The sequence below is a fragment of the Herpailurus yagouaroundi genome, unplaced genomic scaffold (genome assembly GCF_014898765.1).
Source record: "Herpailurus yagouaroundi ecotype Mexico unplaced genomic scaffold, PumYag 139, whole genome shotgun sequence".
In the NCBI taxonomy this organism is placed as follows: domain Eukaryota; kingdom Metazoa; phylum Chordata; class Mammalia; order Carnivora; family Felidae; genus Herpailurus; species Herpailurus yagouaroundi.
This window is the reverse complement of record NW_024412394.1, coordinates 27553064-27576574: the sequence shown is the minus strand read 5'-3', so window position 1 is coordinate 27576574 and position 23511 is coordinate 27553064. Positions and strand designations below refer to the sequence as shown.

General features: G+C 34.8%; 1 protein-coding gene across 1 annotated transcript in view; it reads left to right on the top strand.

Annotated features, from left to right (window-relative positions):
- LOC121029632 (protein eyes shut homolog) overlaps positions 1-23511 on the top strand; it is a 388431-nt gene that overhangs the window by 295943 nt on the left and 68977 nt on the right. Inside the window, exon 6 of the mRNA XM_040473866.1 lies at positions 18729-18843. Within this exon, the coding sequence (XP_040329800.1) occupies positions 18729-18843 (115 nt within the window). The remainder of the gene's footprint in view (positions 1-18728; positions 18844-23511) is intronic.

Sequence of the window (23511 nt, the reverse complement as noted above, 5' to 3'; positions counted from 1 at the left end):
AGATCGTGACCCGGCTGAAGTCGGACGCTTAACCGACTGCGCCACCCAGGCGCCCCGTCAATCACATATTTTAAATGTGTTATTTTAAATCACATATTTTAAATCCTTTGTAGTATTCATCATCCTATTTTTCACCTTATTATTAATTATCTTCTGAAAGATGACCAAATGTTCCTACAATATGGTTGACTACTTCATAGACTATAATTTTGAATTGCTATGAAAGTCTTATTCTCCTGTGCCATACTCAAGGGAATAACTGTGTTTTAATCATTTTTGTATCTTTGGAACCTTTTACTATGTAACACATAGAATATTTTCTAAAAAGCTTATTTAATTCATTATTTAATTTGTTTATAATAAATGTTTTGTATTTCACTGAGATGGAAAGTCTTACCTCTAGATGTGAAATGAAATGAGTCATTCATTCATTAATTTCATAACTATTTATTTAGCACCTCCTTTTCCTTAAACTTTCTTATTGTAATAGAAACGTTTCTGCAGCAGCAGGAAAAAAAGAAAGGAAAAACGGGCAAAATGCCCTTAACTTAATAAACTTATATTCTAGGAGGGAGATACTGTTTTAAAGAATCACTCTGACTCCCTTTTATAGAATAGACTATGGCCATATGATCCCAAGGGAAGAAGCAGGGAGATCAGCTAGGATGCTACTGTGATAATACAGCCTAGAGATAGTGATGACTGGGACTGCTACTAAGGTGACATGTGATGATGGCAATTAAGGATCACATATGGAATATATTTCCTTTTTTTAATGTTTATTTTAATTTTGAGAAAGAGAGAGAGAGAGAGGCAGACAGAGTGTGAGAAGGGGCAGAGAGAGAAAGGGAGACACAGAATCCGAAGCAGGCTCCAGGCTCAGAGCTGTCAGCACAGATCCCAATGTGGGGCTCAAACTCACCAACCAAGAGATCATGACCTGAGCCAAAATGGGCGCTTAACAGACTGAGCCACCCAGGCGCCCCTGGAATATATTTCTAAAGAAGATTCAGTGTTTTTCTGCAGGACTGGCTAAAAAAGAGGTCATGGGTTACTCTAAGGTTATTCACTCCATTGAAAGATTAGAAATAGAATTTTCTACAATGTGGATATCTGGAAGAAGAGAAGTATGGTTGAGAGGCATAGAAATCAGGATATCAGTGTGGCACATATTAGCTGAGACACATAATAGAGTCGAGTGAAGATATTTAAGGTAAGCTTTCAGGTATGCTTGTTGCTATTTTAAAGGAGGTGTCTGGGTGACATATATACATTTGAAAGCTAGTCATATACAGATGGCATTTAAAACCAGGAAACCTGGGCACCTGGGTAACTCAGTCAGTTAGGCATTCAACTTCGGCTCAGGCCATGATCTGACAGTTTCATGAGCTCGAGCCGTGTGTCAGACTCTGTGCACAGAGTGCACGGAGCCTGCTTGGGATTCTCTCTCTCTCTCTCTCTCTCTCTCTCTCTCTCTGACCCTCCCCTGCTCACATGCTGTCTGTTTCAAAATAAATTTTAAAAAACTAATAAAAAAACAAGAAACAAATTAAATTAGTTTACAGTGAATCTTGATAGGGAAGTGAGAGGTTTGCAGACTGAGACCATGGACCCAGGAGAGTTTAAGTAATGGAATATGAAGCTGAAAAGTAGCGGTCAGTGAATTGAGGTGAAAAAAAATGCAGAGGGTCATTACAGAAACTATAAAATATTTTAAGAATATTAAGACAGTGCCAGACTTTTCAAAGAATGTGGTTAGATCTAGTTAGAGGTAAGTGAAAATTGTTCTATGCAATTGGCAATTGGAGATAATGTATTGTTTTCTAAAAAGAACAATTTGACAGAATTATAGGAAAAATTTGCTCCCTATATGGGACAAAAAGAAAGAAAGAGAGAGAGAGAGAGAGAGAGAGAGAGAGAGAGAGAGAAAGAAAGGAAGAAAGAAAGAAAGAAAGAAAGAAAGAAAGAAAGAAAGAAAGAAAAAAAGAAAAGAAAGAAAGGGGCGCCTGGGGGACTCAGTCGGTTAAGCGTCCGACTTCAGCTCAGGTCACGATCTCACCTTCCGTGAGTTCGAGCCCCGCGTCAGGCTCTGGGCTGATGGCTCAGAGCCTGGAGCCTGCTTCCGGTTCTGTGTCTCCCTCTCTCTCTGCCCCTCCCCCGTTCATGCTCTGTCTCTCTCTGTCTCAAAAATAAATAAACATTAAAAAAAATTAAAAAAGAAAGAAAGGGAAAGAAAAGAAGGAAGGAAGGAAGAAAACAAAAGCAATGGGAAAAAATCTTGATTAGACACAGTTTACAAGTGAATACAATGAAAGAATTAGGCTTTACCTTTAAAGGATAATAGCAATATAAAGTAGTAGAGTGACAGCTGAAGTAAGTTCAAAGCAGGTAATTTTTAAGTATTAGGTGAAATAAGATGGGATATATAGTACACAAGCAAAGGAATTGGCTTAGATAGGACAGAGTATGTTACATCAATTGTGATAGCAGAAAATGTAGAATATTTATGCTTATAGTTCTTTGAATATGTGGTGTGTAATATTTTGGAAACTGTCTTCTGATTAATTCCTCAAGTGAAGTAGGAAGCAAAGGAGACGAGAAGGTGTAAAATTGTTATATATAATAAGAGGGAAATATAATAACATTGTTGCATAGCAAGAAGTTTCTTCTTGAAATTAGTGAAGATGAATTCATGGTAAGTATAACATCCTCAAACTACATGTTGTTATTCATATGCCCACATGGAATAGCCTGGATGTTGAATTAAACTGAGGTTAAATTTTGACCAGGCAACAATGATGGAGGGAAATGAGGCATATGACTTGAGGGTATATGCAAGAAGTGAGTATGGAAATGGATCATGTGATATAATCCAGGTACAAGTGAAGACATGATGGAGGATAATAGATATTGATGTGTTGGTAGGATCAGTAGATCATGGGGATTAAGAATTGTTGGGGAGATGGGGCGCCTGGGTGGCTCAGTCAGTTGAGTGTCTGACTTGGACTCAGGTCATGATCTCACAGCTCCTGAGTTTGAGCCCTGTGTCGGGCTCTGTGCTCAGCCCTCGGAGCCTGGAGCCTGCTTCAGATTCTGGGCCTCCCTCTCTCTTTGCCCCAACCCATTCGCATTCTGTCTCTCTCTCTCTCAAAAATAAATAAACATTAAAAAAATGTTTTTAAATTGTTGGGGAGAAAAAAGGACTAGGAGTAAGCTAGATAGGGAAATGAGGTTGTGAGTGGAATATGAGATGCTTGAAATTAATATTGGTAATTTAATATTATAGAGAGAAGATAATTATACATGATAGTAGTGTATGGAATACTATAGTGAGAATAGTCTGTGCAGTTAATATGAAGATTGCAATCTTTTTATTGGGGGGGGGACAGGGGAGTAGAGCATAAGTGGGAGAGGGGCAGATAGAAGAGGACAGAGGATCTGAAGCTGACTCTGTGCTGACAGGCTGACAGCGGCGAGGCCAATATGAGGCTTAAACTCACAAACTCTGAGATCATGACCTGAGCTAAAGTTGGATGCTTAACTAGCTGTGTCCCCCAGGTGCCCTGCAAATATTGCAGTCTTTGAGTTGACAGTACCCTGACCTCCAAAACACTAGGATTTTAAATGTATCAGCTCTGCAGATATTGAAATAACCAAGTAAGACTGGGATTATTTTACAAAAATATATAATGAGACAGGTGTTAAGCATTAAAGAATATAGTGAATGCCCAGGAGGGTCAACCATGAAAGGAACAAGAAGATATACGTATAGCATGGTTTAATGGCATCATCCTCCACTGAGATTTTTTGAGGAGAAGGCGTGGACACTGATCCTTCTGAAGCCACAATGAGGAAAAAAGACACCTACCTGACATCCAGTCCCTAAATATGAAGGGAGAGGGAGAAAGAGTAGCCATGACTGAAAAGATTACAGTGAAAATGAAAAATGTGTACAGAGATGATTGGGGGGAAAGAATCAGATGGTGAGGAAAGGCCTAGGATGTTCTGAGTTCTTGAGGTGTCTGAGGTAAATGGTGACAAAGGGTTAACCATGATGGTCGCAAACATAGATCATGGTGGGGCGACAGTGAGTTTTGGCATCAACTAGGGGTGTGAGGTCTTGTCAGAACTCACAGAGCTCAGTGGGCAGCTCTTCAAAGGCAGTGCTAAAGTGGCAGGTCTCTATGGGCACCATTTCATTTATATGAGTGGAAATATCCAAAGCATTGCAGACCACAGCTCCAGTGTGGCTTTCTAGGACTCCTGATCACCTAACTGATGGAGGTGCTCAGGTGGTGAAGGGAAGGGCATTGTGGCCTGGAATACAGGATTCTGAATCCTCCTCTATACGCTAGTTTGGGAAGGATTTGTAACATAAGACCACATAAAGGCTTTGAAGACTATATTGAACCATACTTCTAATCACACACACATACATAAACACACACACAAACACACACACAGGAAGATACATTTATTTATTGTAACATTTACTGAATGCAATGACTCTAATATTTTCTATATGTAAAGACAATCACATTCTAGACATTCAGTATAAAATGAGGAAACCTTAAAATGAGGAAATACATGTTAATAAAAGCAGTCAGTATATTTCTCTTACAATTTTTTCTAACGTGAAAAGCAATTGGGTTAAACAAATATTTATTGAGAGTCATCTTTGTAAAAGACACCATAAATAGATATTGGAAGAATATGTAAATACTATATCTTTAAAATCACAAATTTTGTGATAGGCATATTTTTGCTTTCTAAATTTTATTTTTTCTACTCAAATTCCAAGATTATTCCTGGTATGTGAATGGTGTATATAATAATGTTCTATTTTATTCTCTCACCTTTTTTTTTTTAAGTTTCCCTGTTTCCTACTCACTGGGTTGCAATTACAGCCTGCTTGCCCTGCTTAAGTGTCAATTCAATGTATTAACATACTTTTTTTCCTCAAGTCAGTTTCAGCATTTCATTAGTCTGCATGACAGCCATGGGTAGAATTAGGGTTTTCAGTTTGTGTCACAAGTAAACCTAATTAAGCATGCAATGTGACTTTGAAAAAGAACATTGTAGACACAGAAATGCATAGGTCAACATACTTCCTTTCAACATATAATAAAATTATATTTTCACATTAATTCTAAAAGATGCTTTTTAAAATAGCAATCACACATTTGGATCAGAATTTGTTAATTAATGGAGTACTTCCATTTGGTCATTCAGTAATTCTAAGGTAATAGGAAACCTCAATTTCTTGCAGTTAATTGTATCAAAAGCTAGTTGCTGCATTTTTCTTTGCCTGAAATCAATAGCCATATTTATAAGACTAACTTCCTCTTTTGAATAAATCATCCTGAAATTTAACATAGAAAAAGTTTGTTAAGTTTATGATTTCATAATTTCAGATGCTGGTTATAAACTATATTAAAATGGAAAATATCTAGGACATTATTGGCATTTCCTCATCAAGAATAGCTTCTGATACTGTTAGTATAATTTTATACTTTCAGGGAAGTTATAATTGGCAGAAGTCATTCTCAAATCTGATCCCCTAAATACCTCATTTTGAGAAGATATGTTCACATCAGTATTACCTTCTTCCCATTAGTCCTGGACTAATTTCCTTGTAAATAATAAATAATGAAACGTTATGACTGAAGTTAGTGCATACCTCTATGCATGAAGGTTGACTCAACATTGTGTGACCTCTAAGTCTTCCATGGCATACCTGATCAGATGAATCTTAGCCCCATAATGGTCTGCACAATGTCTAACACTTCTTAGTATCCAATACTGTTTTGCTATGCCTTCTGGATCTCATTTTGTCAGCAGCAAATTCTCTAAAACCCCAATCTCGTTTGTATACTTTCTTCTTCTGACTGAAACCTGAGGGCCTATAATCCCCTTAAGTGGCTACTATACCTTCTTCCACAACCTGTGTACCACTGGTAAAGAAATGTATAGATAGCCTTGCCCTTGTTGTCATATTTTTCTTCCTCCTTCTGAAAAGCCTGTCTACTTTTAGCCTAGGACATCAGCTATACTATTCTTTCTCGAACTCATTGTTTCTCCCTCCCACATCTCCTTTTCAAGTATCTTTTCCTCTCCCTTCCTGTCCATCTTCTACTAAAGGCTTTAGCCTCTGGCTTGCTGTCCTTTTCTCTAGCATTGCTGCCATCTTCCTTGATGACTTTGATATTCACCTTGTAAATTCACCTATCTTGATTATTTAAATCCTTTGACAATTTTTTTTGCACTAACTTTTTCCTCCTCCTCCTGATCTTGGCAAATTTCCTATGGTCATATATTATAAATTATCATGACCTGTAACTGCATGCCTACGACACCTTGATTTAAGTTGCTACTCTCTGATCACCAATTCATGTATTTCAAGTTCACTCATTCATGTACTTTAACACTAAAACTATGTAATGTTTTTCTACAACCAGTATGCACCTCTAATTATTTGACTGCAATCGCTTTCTTCTGCCATCACCCTTGGACTTAGTCTTTGTTTTACTTTTTAAAATCATACCCATACTTCCACTCTTAAACTCATTTTCTCTCTTTTTCTATGTTATAATGACCTGGAAACACAAAGCCTGTTTAATTCTACATCCCATCTGGTAAACATGGGTCTACTTTCTTTCATACATGTCTGATGTCGCATCTCAAATTTAATATATTCCATATCAATGTGTTGATTTTCAATCCCTGGATAAACGTGATACTCTGTAAGCATTCTTTAGACTTAACATTTGATTTCCCAGTGTCTATTTTAGCCCCCTTCTTGTCCATTATCAGCAAATCCTTTAAGTTCTCTCATAAATACTTTTAATGAATATGAACACTTTTATCATTATGAGGTTAACATCCTTGTTCAAGCCACAAAAAAATTCTCATCTGGAACAGTTTGATACCCCTCCCCCCGCTTGACCTCCTTGTTTTGACTCTTCATTTAAGTATATGGAGGACATTAAATGAAAACCTCATTAAGAAAGCAGTGATTTGAGTGAGGTGATGGAACATGCAACTTCCAGGAGAAAAAATGTCCATGAGAGAGAGAGAGAGTACTCCATGCACAATCACTGGCCTACTGAGGTCACACTAATGAGACCAGTGTCACTGGTCTGGAAAAAGAAGGGGAAAGTCATGAAAATGGAGAGTAAACCAGAGATGAGACAGTAGCAGACCATGCCTGCTGCTCTAAGTCTTTGAGTGTTACTCTAAGGAAAATAGGAAGTATTACAGTGTTGCTGGCAAATGAAGAACATTGTCTTGCCTATATTATTTTAAAATGGTACTTTGTCGTGTTGAACTGTAGAGTGACACAGATAGAGGCAAAGAGATCTGTTAGGAGTTAATGTAGTAATCTAGATAGGAGAAGATAGTGATTTGGAACAGGATAGGAAAGAGGGGAATGGTAAGTGGTTGAGTTATGGACACATTTTTAAGACGGAATCAATTGGATATCCCCTTATACTGGATTGAATCAAAGAGAAAAAGAGTAAATATATTAGAGGACAGATTTGCCATCATCTCAGATTTGCCATTATAGTGGTAAAACTATAGTTAAACTAAGTATGAGATAGTTTGCTTCTTTATCATCTCTTCCACACAAGACAGTGTATTTGTTTTTACATATGTTACTACTCTGCCACTACCACTCAATGGGTTCCCATAACGTTTAAATAAAATATAAATTCTTTAGGGGCGCCTGGGTGGCTTGGTTGGTTAAGCGTCCGACTTCGGCTCAGGTCATGATCTCACGGTCCGTGAGTTCAAGCCCCGCGTCGGGCTCTGTGCTGACAGCTCAGAGCCTGGAGCCTGTTTCAGATTCTATGTCTCCCTCTCTCTCTGCCCCTCCCCTGTTCATACTCTGTCTCTCTCTGTCTCAAAAATAAATAAACGTTTAAAAAAAATATTTAAAATGCTTAGAAGGCTAGCCATAAACTGCTTCTGCCTATTTCTCTACCATCATCTATGTTCCCTTTGATTACTCAACTGCTGAAACTTTAGTCTTTGAGAAGTTTCTGGAATACCTTAAGCATCTCCTATTTTCAAGCCTCTGTTATTTGTTGATCTCCTATTTAAAGGGCATTTCCCCCAGAAACTGTGGTGGTTTGATATGCACTTCATTGAGTGTTTTGCTCAAATATCTCCTCAAAATTTCTTTCCTGTCAATCTTGATAAACATTTGAAAATAGTTCTACTCAATTATTCTCTCCACATTAACTTGGCTTGTTAGCTTGCTTTCTTGATTGCTTCCTTTCAGCACTTATCATTATCTGTAATCATAATTTTATGTATTTATGATTTTTCTCCTGGCCCCTAGTCTAACATATTTATTTTCGTATTTTTTTTCTGACAGAGAGAGCATGGGAGTGGGGAGGGGAGGGAAGGAGGAGTGGGAGAGAAAGAGACTCTTAAACAGGCTCCAAGCTCAGCGTTGAGCCCAATGCGGGGTTCCATCTCACAACCCGAGATCATGACCTGAGCCAAAATCAAGAGTGGGATGCTTAACCAACTGAGACTCCCCAGGTACCCCCTGCAGTCTAACATATAGTAATGCACAGGGATCACTATTCTAATATTTTAATACTGCTTTTTTTCTCTAGGTTTGAAGTATATCATGCTATTTTTCATTAAAAAATACAGATATTTTTGTCTAATAGCATTGTTTAAGGTTTAAAGAACTATAAAAGAGGAATCATTTATTTTCTTGAGATCCAGAAAATTACTCAGTTTCTCAGTTAATGCAAAAAAAGTTAAATTGATAAAATGAATAGTATATAAGTTAGGCATCTGCCTATGCCCTTACAAGTCACAGAAGACAAGTGTATAGTGTTATTGCAAAGCTTCTATTGTAAGAATAGGTCTTTATTTACCTCAAAGGGCTTTTTCTAAGAAGTGGAATAGGTACATGACAGTGTTGAAATTGATACAAGTAACTCTGCATCAGAATTTCCATCTATAGATTATGAAACCAAAGGAGACAAAAGTAAACCACAATGCTTTCTATGTGACAAAATATTACAACTCATTTATAACAGAGTGGTACAGACCCAGAAAAAAAAATGTAACAAAACCTCCTCCAAGTGTCCAAACAAGTGATAGGAGTATTTCAAGATAACAAAATCAGAGAAAATTATTTGGAGTTACTTTATAACTGCCGCCTTCCATTTCCTAGAAGGGTATAGAGTTTGAAAGAGCCATTTCAGCAGCTAGAAAACTTTAAGCAAGAATATGCTCCGAATCCATGAGGGACACTGTTGACATGCTGTATTTGAAGCTAGCTGTTTAAAAATATCAAATAATTTTTAATTTTCAATTTTCATTTTTTGTTTTTTTCTGCAGTAGTTACTTCATTATTTTAGTGTATTACTGCAATAATTTTCCTACCAATTATTTATAACAGCATGGAACATTTCATGTTTAATTTTATTAAGTTTATGTTTTCCTCAGTATTTTGAAAACTATATTTTAAAAACTTGTAGTTAAAATATGCTAAATATTTAGGTTCATTGATTTTTACGTGAATTCTCTACACCTTAAAAATAAATAAATGAAACACCTGCCAGTATTTCTGCATTACATGAATTATTTGTCAAAATGCTGGTGATGAAGTTTTGCTGTCATTACTCTGTTTTATTTAATGTTGTGTTCCCAAAAGAGCCTGACACTTCTCATTAAAATCAGTAGCATGTATTCCATAGGTCATTGAACAAAGTTTGGGATACTCTGTCCAAGAATCAGAGTAAAGCTAATTGTCTAATAAATATTGGCTTAATTGACAAAATGCAACCCAATAATGGAGATACATTTCAGGCAGTTAAAGGAAATCATTTCAGGAGAAAAAAGAAATGGAGAAGATAAAAATGTGTTTTATTCTCCCCTAAATTTTCCACTAAAAATATTTTATTTCCATTATCTTTGCTTTTCCTTGTATCTTTTTCAGGTCCTCTGTTTTTCTATATATTATCTCCCTTTTTACCATGAAAACTAATACCTTAAACATTTTCATCATAGTTATATGTCCCTCTTACTCTCTAGTTTTACAAAATATATTTACCGTTTCTTACTACTTTCATATTTATTATACAACAATAGTTTTTTACAAAAAATGTAATTATACATTGTATATTCTAAGAACATGGTGATCTGTAAGGCATTTCTTTCCCTTCTCCCATACTTAAAACAACTGACTTCTTTGACAAAAATGGTTGCTAGACACCTTGAGCAACTACAATGAGTTAGGTCTTAGCTTCCCTGACTATCTCAACAGAAGCAATCCATGCAGATTCTCTTGCTTTGTGAGCTAGCAAGTGTTTGTAAATTAGCAGAGAGACAACAGAACAATAACCAGAAAAGAGTGGCTACTCCATCAATATAAATACTTTGACTATTTGAGGGTAGGTCAAAATCAGCCTACATAAGTATTCTTCTCCTTTGCCATAGTTAACTAAGTTCTGAATTTAAGGACTGAAGGCTTTCAGATGTTCAGTGATACCAAGGAGGAGAGAAGCCAGATCCGTGCCCCTAAGGAAAGGACTGATGTCCTGGCTGCTTCAACTTTATTGGCCCAATTTTCCTTCCATTCACTGAAGGATACCCCACCTAAGACACTGAGTTAGCAAAGAAAAATATTGCATGCAATGGAGGCCAGAGACTTAGGAGAGGAACAGGAGTTAAAATAAAACCAATACAACTTGAGAATATTAAAATTTCTGGAGGAAAGAGAAGTCATATCAAATTAGATAACTGTAGTCAAAATAAGTGAAAAGATTCAAGAGGAAAACACAAAGATATATGTACATATCAAGTCTACAGCTAAAAAACATACTATTCAATTTCACGTAGGTGAAAAATTGAAAGGAAATTGGTGACCCAAATTATGGAAATCTAGAATGCTTTATGGAAGATTTTAAAGTAGAGAAAAGAGTAAATTTATGGGGATCTGGTTTTATCTTCATGTACATTCATGACCTAACCCTAAATTTATCATGGTTATGAAATAGTAATTGTCTCATGGGCAACTGTCCCTGATACACACTTAGTAAAATAGCAAACACCTGTGCTTTCTATATACTTTAACCTGATATAATTTTCTCTTGAAATATTCTACATCTTTATTTGCTGTCATCTACCACTAAAAGATGAACCTCATGAGGGAAAACAAAACAAAACAAAAAACTTATCCATCGAATATGCACCATGGCTAGAAAAATAACTATCTACAGTAGGAGCTCAAGGATTAAAAATAACTATCTACAATAGGAGCTCAAGGATTATTTATTGAAGAGCTTAATATGAATTAGTTAATGAATCATGAAAAAAAATTGAGTATCTTGGAGAATAGATCAAGGAGATGTAACATGTACATGATAGCCGCTCTAGAAGGAGTCAAAAGAACATATGAAGGAGAAGCAATAATTAATCAAATTGTAGAATATTTCTTTGAGCTGGAGCAAGAGCTGAGTCTGAGTTAAAAATGCTCTCTATCCAAGCTAGATTGATGATAAAAAAAAACACATAATGAAATATCTATCAAGCTTTAAGGCAGGAAAAAACAATTTACCTACAAAGGAAAAATAACCAGTATGGCATCGCATTGTTTAATTTCAACACCAGTAGCTTCAGGATAGTGGTAGAGCATTTATAGATTTAGAAAACATCTGTAGACTACCAAGAGAAAATATTGCCTCCCCCAAATCTTACACATGACTACTATATATTGGGTAGTGAGAGAACTATTTATATTTATGCAGACAATCAGAAAACTTATCATCCAGGTGTTCTATATGAAAAAGGTAACTGGAAAATATTCTTTCTAAAAATAAAATGTAGTAGAATAGAAATGTCAAAAAGGGAATATGAAGTAAAAATGAGGGTGTTGAAAAAAATGAAGATTAAAATGTGTGCTTGTGTGTGTACATGTGCATGTACACACATATGTGTACATATAGTCACATAGGTAAATATAAATAGATAGTGATAGAATATCTAGGTACATATATAAAATAGGTGCTAAAATAGGAGTCCTGAAACCGATGGGGCATCCAGTGGAAGAAATCTTATTTAAGGTGTAGAACTAAAAGAAATAAATTATTTGAGCAAGGTCCCAAGATTTATAAATGGAAAGGAAAGGAATGTAGACATCATGAGGAAGAACTATGGGGTTCCATAGGGAAGATTATGTATCCAGATTGATGAAACAATTAGCAATTTTTTTGCCCCCCCCACACCAAAGTAAAGATTATGTGATTGACAATACATCAAGGAAATAGAAGGTTACCATTAGTGGAATATAAATGTTTGAGAGTCTTTCTGAACTATAAAGAGGAGAAGTACAATAAATAGCAACTGAAATCAGAATAAAAAATAATGTAAGAACATATTAAATATGAGAACATATTAAAAGTATGAAGAAAATTACCAAATACTAATTGGCACTGTGTAGTTTTCTTCCTGTTAATAAATGTGAACAGGATTTCAAATTTTGTTCATTCTGCCTTCTGAACATCTCTTCTATTTGTTTATTCTTCTCTATACTGCTATAGAGTGTATTTCATTTCTCCTATATTACTATAATAGTCCATGATTAGTCTCCAAACTACAGTTTTCCACAAACTCAACCTCCATTCTCCTGCCAGACTAGTTATAAAAGATCTAGGCATATTGAAGCAAATTTCAATTTTTAAACTGATGTCATCATACTTCAGGATCAAATCCAGATGAAATCCAGATAGTTTATATGTCATGAACACTGAGGGTGCTGCAGTGGAGGCATATAGCTGTCTGATATGGAGTTAGGCAAAACTGGAGTTAAGTATGCATATTCATTAGCTGTTCTTAATGGAATAATGCCTAATAAAGGCATTTAACTGTGGTCATGACTACTTGCATTTATGCATGTAAGGTAACATATGTTGAACTTGGAAATGCATAGAGGGAGGAAGGAAGGAAGGAAGGAAGGAAGGAAGGAAGGAAGGAAGGAAGGAAAGAAAGAAGGAGAAGAAAGGAAGGAAGGCGAAAAAAGAAAATAAAAGAGGAAAGATTCTGTGAAACCCTAAAAGAAAATTTCTCTCCAAAAAGGAGAATTCATCTCAAGGGTGGGAATGAATACCAGTACCTGGATTCATCCATTGAACTCCTGAACTCCTGATTGTAAAGAGCTATGTGTAAACAAAGGGATCTAAGTATGCAGACTTCTGCTATGAGAATCATTTAAATGCATGGATCTCCAAGGAGGTAAAACAGTTACCTAGCTACTTTATAGCAAAAGTTTGAGTAATAGAGGTTATGAGTGAAGTAGGCAAAGCCATGGCGAGTGGAAGGCTGAGAAGCAGCGTGGACTGACAGTGTTAATGGCATGCACAGTAGAAAGTTTGGCATGGTTAGGGTAGAGTAGATGTGGAGGTATGAGCAGTAAAGTTAACACAGTGTTCTGGGAAGAGTGGCATCTGTTGCAGTAGAGCCAGCATGGAGATCAGTGTTACAGTTCAGGCCCTGGAGAATTTGAGTTTATAAAATGATCACAGTGTAAGGAGAAATAGAGGCATGAGCAGCACCATGGATTTACATGATCCCATTATACTAGTGGGTGGCAGATAATAGAAGGGAACAGCAGTTTTGAAGGTAAGCAGATGAGGCTTTACCTTAATTTCAGATCTAAAAGTTGACCTGACACCTCTTTCTCTCTCTGGAGTGTCTCAATCTCACCTTTTTTTTTTTTTTTTTTAACTTCAGTTAAAGAGATTTAAGATAATTATAGTCTTCAGTATAATGACGTATTACCATTGATTCATACAAAGCCTATTTCATCATTTATACTTGTTTATTTGCTTATTTTCTTTTTACTTTTTAATGTTTATTTATTTTTGAGATAGAGAGAGACAGAGCACGAGCAGGGAAGGGGCAGAGAGAGAGAGAGACACAGAATCTGAAGGAGGCTCCAGGCCCTGAGCTGTCAGCACAGAGCCCAACACTGGGCTCGAACTCGTCAACTGTGAGATCATGACCTGAGCTGAAGTCAGACACTCAACCTACTGAGCCACCCAGGCACCCCTAATTGTTTATTTTCTTTCATTTCAATTCTCTACTTCCAAATCTCCTGGTTTTCAGTCTTACATTTTGATACTTAGGTAACTCTTACAAATTCCTTCATGATCACCTTCTCCTTTCTCTTCTCTTGCTACTCTCATTATTCACTTTGAAATCTAGTAGTAGAGAACTGCTTATAGTTGCCTGAGAACAAAATGTTTTGTTTCTTCTCAGTTCAAGAGTAAAATATACATTTTATGAGAGAAAAAAAAGCTAAGATGATGCTAAATTAATTATATTTAAAATATACAATGAAAATTGGAATCATTAACGTGAAACTTTTGATGACCAAGGTTTCTGAAGAAGAATGGACAATTTGGACATGAATTGGTTTCTTGTTTATAATGTCCTTGGATTATTGGTGGTATGGAAGAGTGATGGTGGGCCAGGATGGTGGATTAGAATGACCTCTTACATTAGAAGTTGTCTCCTTTCTGTAGGCGCTTTGGGATATCATGGCAGAAATATGGATGTAAATATATATTTATTACATCTGATTATTTCTTCAGGATAAATTCCTAGAAATATAATTTTGTGTCAATAAATACAACATATTTTCATTTTCAAGTATGGATTTAGTGGTAACTATTATTGTTGTAAATTTTGAGTCTTTTGCATCCAAATTCTGAAAATTTTTGATACTTGATAGATAACTAGCAAACATCTTAGAATCAAGACTAACATATCACAAGAATCATCTCTTTAATAGGAATTTGAATTCTTCATTCACATAAATAAATAAGTCTAGCATCTTTTAGTTAGTTCCACCAAATATTTGTTCTATTCAACCTTTATTTTCATTCAATTTTGGCAATCTATATTTTGACATAAACTTTTTGGCATAATTGCACTAAGGAATATGTAGTGTTGTTAGCTTCTATTTGTCCTCATATTCCCTTTTGCATTTTTATTTTTGTGTATTTGTGTTCTTTCTCTTGATTTCTTAATTACACATTCTGGAAAAATATATATCTCATGATCTTTTAAAGAAATGACTCTGGCCTCATTAATTGTAGTACTTTTCTCTTGATGCAAAATATAGTCAGCGTAATTTTGTACTAAGACTTCATTTAAAATAAAATTATTGGGCACTGTATTTTGCTTAAAATTTATGCCTGTTGTAATGTCATAGGGAATGTATCAGTAAGCCAGTATAGTTTACTTTATGAAGGTTGAAATATGAATGAAGAAAGGGTAGAAAAGCTAAATATAATAAAGTTTACAGAAAATTGCCAAATATTAGCTATTGTGTTCTGATATTCACACAAACCAGTTCATAAAATGTATCTTTGTCCTTATCAAACTTTTAAAATATTCTGATTCACTGTGTTTTAAGTGTTTATTTTTTATATTTTCTTTCTTCCACTTTTTGCTGTATATTCCCAAATATGAATTATATACTTCTGATGGATTTGGGGGAGGGGGTGAGGTGACAATTCTGACTTTAGTGTTTATATTGAACATATTTTATTTCTACGTACTTTAACATCAAAGCATTTCGTTCTTAACTCTTGGCTCCATTTTATTTTTGTTAGCTACTAAGTCACCTCCCTGTTTATATGCTATTTTACCATATTATTTTCTGTATTGTATTTCATGAAAATCATATCTGTCTAAGTTATTGAGGCAAATATTAATGCTGTTTGAAATTTCTCTTTCTCTTTCATTTATTTTTCCTTACCTTTAGAATTTTTCATCTTTACTTGCACTTTTGTAATAGAATTTCTCAAAGCATCTGTATTATTCTAGAGTTTGCTTTTATTTCTTTTTGTTTGGTTTTATTTTCTCTGGTTTAAAGTCTTTTTTTTTTTTTTAGAAAGAGAGAGGAATGGGAGAAGGGCAGAGGGAGAGAGAATCTTAAGCAGACTCCACTGCTTAGTACAGAGACTGACACAGGCTTGATCTCACCACTACTATGAGATCATGACCTGAGTCAAAATCAGGAGTCACTCACTTAACCAACTGAGCCACCCAGGCACTCCTGGTTTAAATTCTTGTGTTAAGAATAGTAGCCTTTTCTTTCCTTGCCTGCAGACTGAGTTGTTAGGATGTCATTAGGATGAGGTTCAAGAGCTCCTCTTAGATGTCAAACCATGAGTCGGAGTGGAGGCATAGAAGGTTGATATTCTGTTATCTCAACAGAAAAATTTTCTCATTATGGATTCCCTTTGCCTTTGGCTTAAACCTCCCTAGGCCAAGTATTATAAATGGTGTTTTGGGGCTTCCTTCTAGGTATGTTGTGAGGGTGCTAATACTTCGGCCCAATTTTTCATAATTAGTAAGTTCTGCTTTTTTTAGAAACATCTTTCTAGGACTTGAAACCTGTTGATCTGATTTCATGAATGACTATAGCTCTGATCCTTCTCTTTGGAAACCATAGTCCAGAATAAGATAAGTCTAAATACTACACTCGTCCTTAGTTAGTCGTCAACAGTTGGATTCATTCCCTCCCAAAGGAAAATTGAGATATGATAAGTATTACTCACCAAACCAAAATTTTAAGTCATTCTGATGTTTCCTTATTCCTGCTACTTCTGTTTTTCTACTCCCAGTAGAAATGAGTGAGAATGCTTCCTTTCATAACCAAGTGATACTTGGAGTGATTTCTGGGTTTCTAGGTAGATCCTCAGAATGAGAGAAGTAAGGTAAACATGTCCTAACAGTTTTTATTAATGGAGTAGCAAATATAATGCATATAAAGTTATACCATACTTAATTTTAATAACATCTCTAAAACTAGTCATATGACCAAAGTAAATCTCTTAACTTCTCTGAGTTTGTTTCTTAATTTAATATAGTGGTAATAATATGTATCACATATAAGGATTTATATGGATTTTATAATCCATATAAATGGACCTTATATGGTGTTTATAAAGATTAAATGTGAAAATAAGAAAATAGTGTGAAAATAATTAAACTAGTGGCTGGAACATAGTAGGTGCTAAAATATGGATGGCATTGCTGACACAATGGAGGGAATGATTTAATTCTACAAGTTGAAAGTGCCATGCTGTGCCTTGAACAGCAGGGAAAGAGAATTACTAAGTATTTTACTGATGCTGTTTCATTAAACTGTGTCAACATGGCCTTTGATTCCTTCTTTTATGAAATTCTCCCGTGTTCTTAAAATAAACTTGAAATAATTAATATATTGTACATTTTGCTTCATTATTAAATCAGCTTAAAACAACTTTGTCTTAAAAGTATTATTTCGGTCTTAAAATCACTAGTATCCACTTTAGAGAGACACATCATCATTTAATTTGGTGCTCCATTCACTTGATAGAAAGTTTACTAAATGTGGTTTAAAGTACAGGAATATTTCTCACAAATAAATAAGTGAGGGCAAAGAAAGACAAAACACCGTGTGTTCTTAGCATCTTATTGATTGCAGCTCATGAATTGAAGTAAACTGGTATCTAGATTTGTTTGTGCATGTCTCAACCTATTGATAGAGATGCTATCAGCCAGGGATGCCTGGGGAATCACCCAGGCCAATACCACTTGTGGCAGCTTCTGCATATGTTTCCCCCACAGGAGCCAATGTTATGGCTAGACTGCCCCCTGTGGCTCGTATGATTGCAAGATGCACCTACCATCAGGGATCTTTGAAAAACAAGGTTTAGCATTCCCAAGTTCTGGGGGGTACAAGGCATGCCCACAGGCCAGCAGCCAAGTTGCTGGCAGAGAGAGAGAGAGAGAGAGAGGAAATACGTGGACCTAGGTTTCTGCTTTCATTGGGGTCCAGAGTGGGGTGTCTGCAGTTTCACAGATTCATTCTTTACTGGTGAATTTAGAACGAAAGAGTGAGAATTAGGGAGTAGGAAAGGAAATGCAGGGTCACTCAGGGGGTCAGTTATTTAGTTACACAGGAGTTTGTTAAAAGGGAACTTCATGGGAAGGGAAGGCCTGGCTTCTGATCTAGTTGTGTAGCTAGTAGCTGTGTCATACAGCTGGCAAAACATTTACTAGGGATGGATGTCTGAAGTGGATGCCTTGTCAATCAAAAGATTGATTTCAGGCATTCTCATTATAATCAAAAAAGCTTATTCCTAGGCATTTACACTACAAGATTGCTTTATTTTTTTTTTTTAAATGAGGATGAACATAAATTAGCAATTAGCCCAATTGTGGCCATACCATTACTGTTCAATGTAACTCTCTATACTATGTCTCAAATTCATGTGTGTCATCAGATCCTTGTAGCAAATCATCAGTGGAGAATGGCTTTACTAAGCATTAGAAATCTCAGCTGTCATCTTTCTTTTTCACATTTTAATAATGGTCTTATTTATTCTGATAGTTTTCTAAAACCTGTATTTTATTGTTAAGTATTCAATTAGGCCTAAGTTTATTTTACTTTTAAATTCTCAAAAGATGATATTAAGGCTATTAAATGAATAGCCTTTCCTGGAGAAATTATCAGATTCTCACTAAATAGATAACTAAGAACAGAAATATGCATAGACATAATTAATGGTTGAAAATATCAGGTAGTAATATGCCTTGTATGTGATTTAAACAAAGCATTATTATTTTTGTCAGATTGCTAATAGACTTTTGTGATAATATTTACATTGTAACTTTTCCTATTTACATGGATGTATTTACAGTTGTTTGCTAGGATTTACTGGAAAAAACTGTGAGAAAGTAATTGACCACTGTAGACTGCTCAGCATCAACTGTCTGAATGAAGGATGGCATTTCAATATAAGTGGAAGATTCAGAGTAAGTAATTTCATACATGGCAGAGTAATTTAGCACTTGAAAATACAATAGCTTCAGGCAGTCTGTATTTCAAATGCTTTTATTAATCTAAGCCAGAGAATTATATCCTTATAGGTATATTTAACCATGACTTCTATAAATTTAGTAGTAGACATGTTTAACTTATAAGAATTATGTAGGAAGGGCATTAATAAGAGTTCTAGTAAGTGTGTTTATTGTAAAATAAGTATATAGTTAATTGAATCCTGGTGATATATCTCTGTATATATAAAACCACAGTCACTAATGCCTTAGCTCTTAAATTAGATGGAGAATAAAATTAGTCTTGGAGTTACAATATACAAATATGCTCTTTTTTTCGTGGATAGTTTTTAAAATGACTTTACAAATACACAATGGGTGTGCTGCACACAATGTAAGGCATATCCTACAACTCAGCATTTCCACTTTTAGTATGTTTCCTGGAAAATTATCAGGTGTGCACTGAAAGAGACATACAAGAATTTTCATGGCAAACCTGAAACAAACTAAAGCCTATGGATAGGACAGTGGGTAAATTCATCATAGCGTAGTCACACTGTGGAATTATGATGAGTGGTTAAAATAAGTGAACAATAGTGACATGTATTATTACTTAATAAGTATCAAACATAATGTTGAATTTTAAAATCTTATTGAAGTCTGGTAGATATATACATAGTCTGATAATGATTAGTTATTTTTTAACTATTTAAATATTTTCTGATTATGTAAATATATAGCAAAAATATAAATACATATATCAGAAATACACACACTGGCTTTACTAGAAGAGTTCTCCAAGGGGACAGGTGGGGAAAGAAATCAGGGAGGGTACAAAGCGAACTTGAAATCTGTTTATGATGGTTTATTTCATTTTTTAAAAAAAGTTTATTTATTTATTTTGAGAGACAGAAAGAGAATACATGAGCAGGGGAGGGACAGAGAGAGAGAGAGAGAGAGAGAGAGAGAGAGAGAGAATCCCAAGCAGGCTCCATGCTGTCAGCATGGAGCCCAATGCAGGGCTTGATCCCACAAGCAGTAGGGTTATAACCTGAGGCAAAATCAAGAGTTGGACACTTAACCAACTGAACCACCCAGGTGCCCCTATCATGCTTTATTTCTTAAAACAGTTCTGGCAAATGAGGGTAGGATTATGGCCTTTTATTTTTTTCTTTAAATACAAAATATTTTAATGAAATATTTTTTTAAGTGATGAAAAGCCAACTTATGGAATGAATCATGGACAAATTTATATGTATACATTTGTCTACTTCTGGAAACATGCTAAAATATAATAGTGTTACTGTACAATAATATACAGGATTAGAACATAATATTTATTTTTCATCTGTAATACCTTAGATATTATAGCATATCATTTATAGTCATTACTTCATTTGATCTCATTGATTTCATATTTTAATTTTCTTTTTAACACCCAGTGCTTATCCCAACAGGTGCCCTCCTCAATGCCCATCACCCACCCTCCCCACACTCCCACCCCCCATCAACCCTCAGTTTATTCTCAGTTTTTAAGAGTCTCTTATAGTTTGGCTCCCTCCCTCTCTTTTTTTTTTTTCTTCCCCTCCCCCATGGTCTTCTGTTAAGTTTCTCAGGATCCACATAAGAGTGAAAACATATGGTATCTGTCTTTCTCTGTATGACTTTTTTCACTTAGCATAACACTCTCCAGTTCCATCCACGTTGTTACAAAAGGCCATATTTCATTCTTTCTCATTGCCAAGTAGTATTCCATGATCTACGCTTAAATACCATTCAATTTATAGAAACTTAAAAATCTGTTGAGCTTTTAATATTTAAGTTCATACATTTTGATACGGAGGGATTAAGATAGATTTAAACTTAACTCTATGCAACTCCAGAACTCATACTTTTAGATACTATATACATACCTACTTTCAGTACAATGCACTAGCACTTCTTTTTCCTTTAAAATATATTTACCCTTTCCTTAATAGGAGATTGTCTAATTGAAATGTCTCTCCTACTTTGGTTTGAATTTCTTTTATATTACTTATGTTTTGGGTTTTCATTTCTGTTTTGTTTCAAGATAGTCTCTGAGCATTTATCCTGACGTTTATTTTTAGTTTTCTCTTCCTCCACCATCATTTCTCTGTAGCAAATCTCACCTATTCTAGTGTCTCAACAAGTTATGTTACTGACTCTGAATCCAGTTTTAATTTATTTTTTAAAGAGCTTGACTGAACTTATCATCACCTTGACAAATCTGCCTTCTCAGTAATTCTACCTTAAATTGACTTCCATTAAATAAAATATTAGCAAGAAAGGAATACTATAGTTCTTATCACTGGGTTAAAATTTAGATGATGATGAAAATAATATGCATTACTAATGGTCTTAACAATAGAATATTGCTTCAGATATATAATATTCCTTACTGATTAATAATCATAGTTATGGCTATACTGAAGTTCTGAAATAGTTTGTATTTAAGTTAAGTAATTTAAAATTTAATGTGTATTCACAAATGTATTGTTCATATTGTGTGATGGTTATGAATGGTGGTAATTAACACTATTTTTCATGATATTTAAGTTCACTGTAATATGTTAAAGAAAACAAAATGCATATCATATTCAAATTATTTTTGGAAGTAAATACAAAATGCAATTTTTAAGTTATAATATTTTTTTGAATTTTTTAAATGACATTTTTTCCACTTTGATGTTTGTGTTAGTAATTTTTGAACATGTCAAACAATATCAGAGTTTTATATGTTAAACTATAACATTTTAAGGAGAGATATAAACTATTCCTTCTCCTTAGAGAAAAATATATTTACATTCAGAAGGAAGGAAAAGAGAGGGTATAAAACAAGTAAATAGTAATATGATATACTTAAATCCAGCTATATCCAGGATCACAGTAAATATAAATTGATTACACACTTCCATTAATAGGCAGAGATATTACTAATGGCATCTGAAACAAACTCAAATATTTAAAAGATACTTATTTCATATAAAAAGACATGTTGAAAGCAAAATAATGAGAGAGAGATATTATATAAAAACTAAACAAAGTAAAATAATGAGAGAGAGATATCATGTAAAAATTAAGCAAAATAAATACTGGTTTAGTCTTATTAATAACAAATCTTCATTACATGTTGATTTCAATGTAACGAACTATTAAAAATGACTTTATTTCATAAACATAAGCAGGTCAACTAATCATATTGAATTGTACATTTAATAACAGAGCTTCAAAATATATGAAGCAGAAACTGACATAATGCAAAAGAGAAATAAGTAAAACTACACTTATACTTGAGATGTGAGTACCTCCCATTCAGTAATCGGTAGAATAAATAGACAGAAAATCAGTAAAGATATACAAAATGCAGATGGTACTATCAATCCACTTAGCTAAATGACAACAAAATGTAACACACAATAGTTGCAGATTATTCTTCTCAACAACACACAGACCTTATTCAGAGGCCTATTTCATTACAGGGGAGCAGAGGGACTCAGCTGGGACATTTCCCATGTGCCTCCAGAGAGACCTCTTTATGGAAGGGGGCACATTTTTCCACATTGACTTAATATTTTTACACTCTTAGGCCTCTTTTTCTTTCCCTCCCCACCAAACCCATAAAGAGTCCAGAACCTTTTTTTCAAGGCTCCTTAGCAATGAGAAGTTTCCTTCATCTGTGCTGCATTCACTGGGACTCTTGCCCCATGTTGTTCCTCAGGGGGAAAAATGTCTGGTACCACTTTGTTGCTGTTGATGGCACTGTGGTGGTAAGTGAATAGAGGCTTGAATATTACTACTTTTATTAAGCTCCATGTCTTAATCACCTTGGCACTTGATTGCTTGCCAAGAAATTAAAAAATACTCTGTCATAGTGGAGCATATTTGTTACTTCATGCAAAACTATATATATATATATTTTATTAGTCATTTTTAAAGAAAAAGCAATAAATTTAGACACTAGATTTTTATAGATAATCTTTAGATAAAAAAGCAAGTGGAAAATAAACGCACTTTTAAAATGTTCAAACTTTCTAAAAATCAACAAAATATCATTTGAGGCAATATGGACCTATCATTTTATACTTCTGCATTAAAACCCAAAAGTATACACACTTAATGAGACAGCCTTTTCACATGTATTTGGGGAAAATAGGACTGCCAGTTGGAAATTTAGAGCATATACCTAAGTTTTTCCATCTGTAATAATTCAATTTTTAGAAATCCCTAAAGTAAGAAAGCAGAATTATATTAAACATGTATAGAAAATATTCACTATGTTATTATTTATTTTAGAATAAAAGTAAACAAATTAAGCAAACAAGAATAGCTTAAAATTATAATGTATCCCTATAATAAAATATGCATCTAATTTAGAGTATGTTTTTGAACTGTATTATGATACTTGTAAATTACTCAGATCAAAATGTTTAATGAGAAGAGAGAGAGGGAAGATGGTGGCGTAGGAGGACGCTGGGCTCACCGCGCGTCCTGCTGATCACTTAGATTCCACCTACACCTGCCTAAATAACCCAGAAAACCACCAGAGGATTAGCAGAACGGAGTCGCCGGAGCCAAGCGCAGACGAGAGGCCCACGGAAGAGGGTAGGAAGGGCGGCGAGGCGGTGC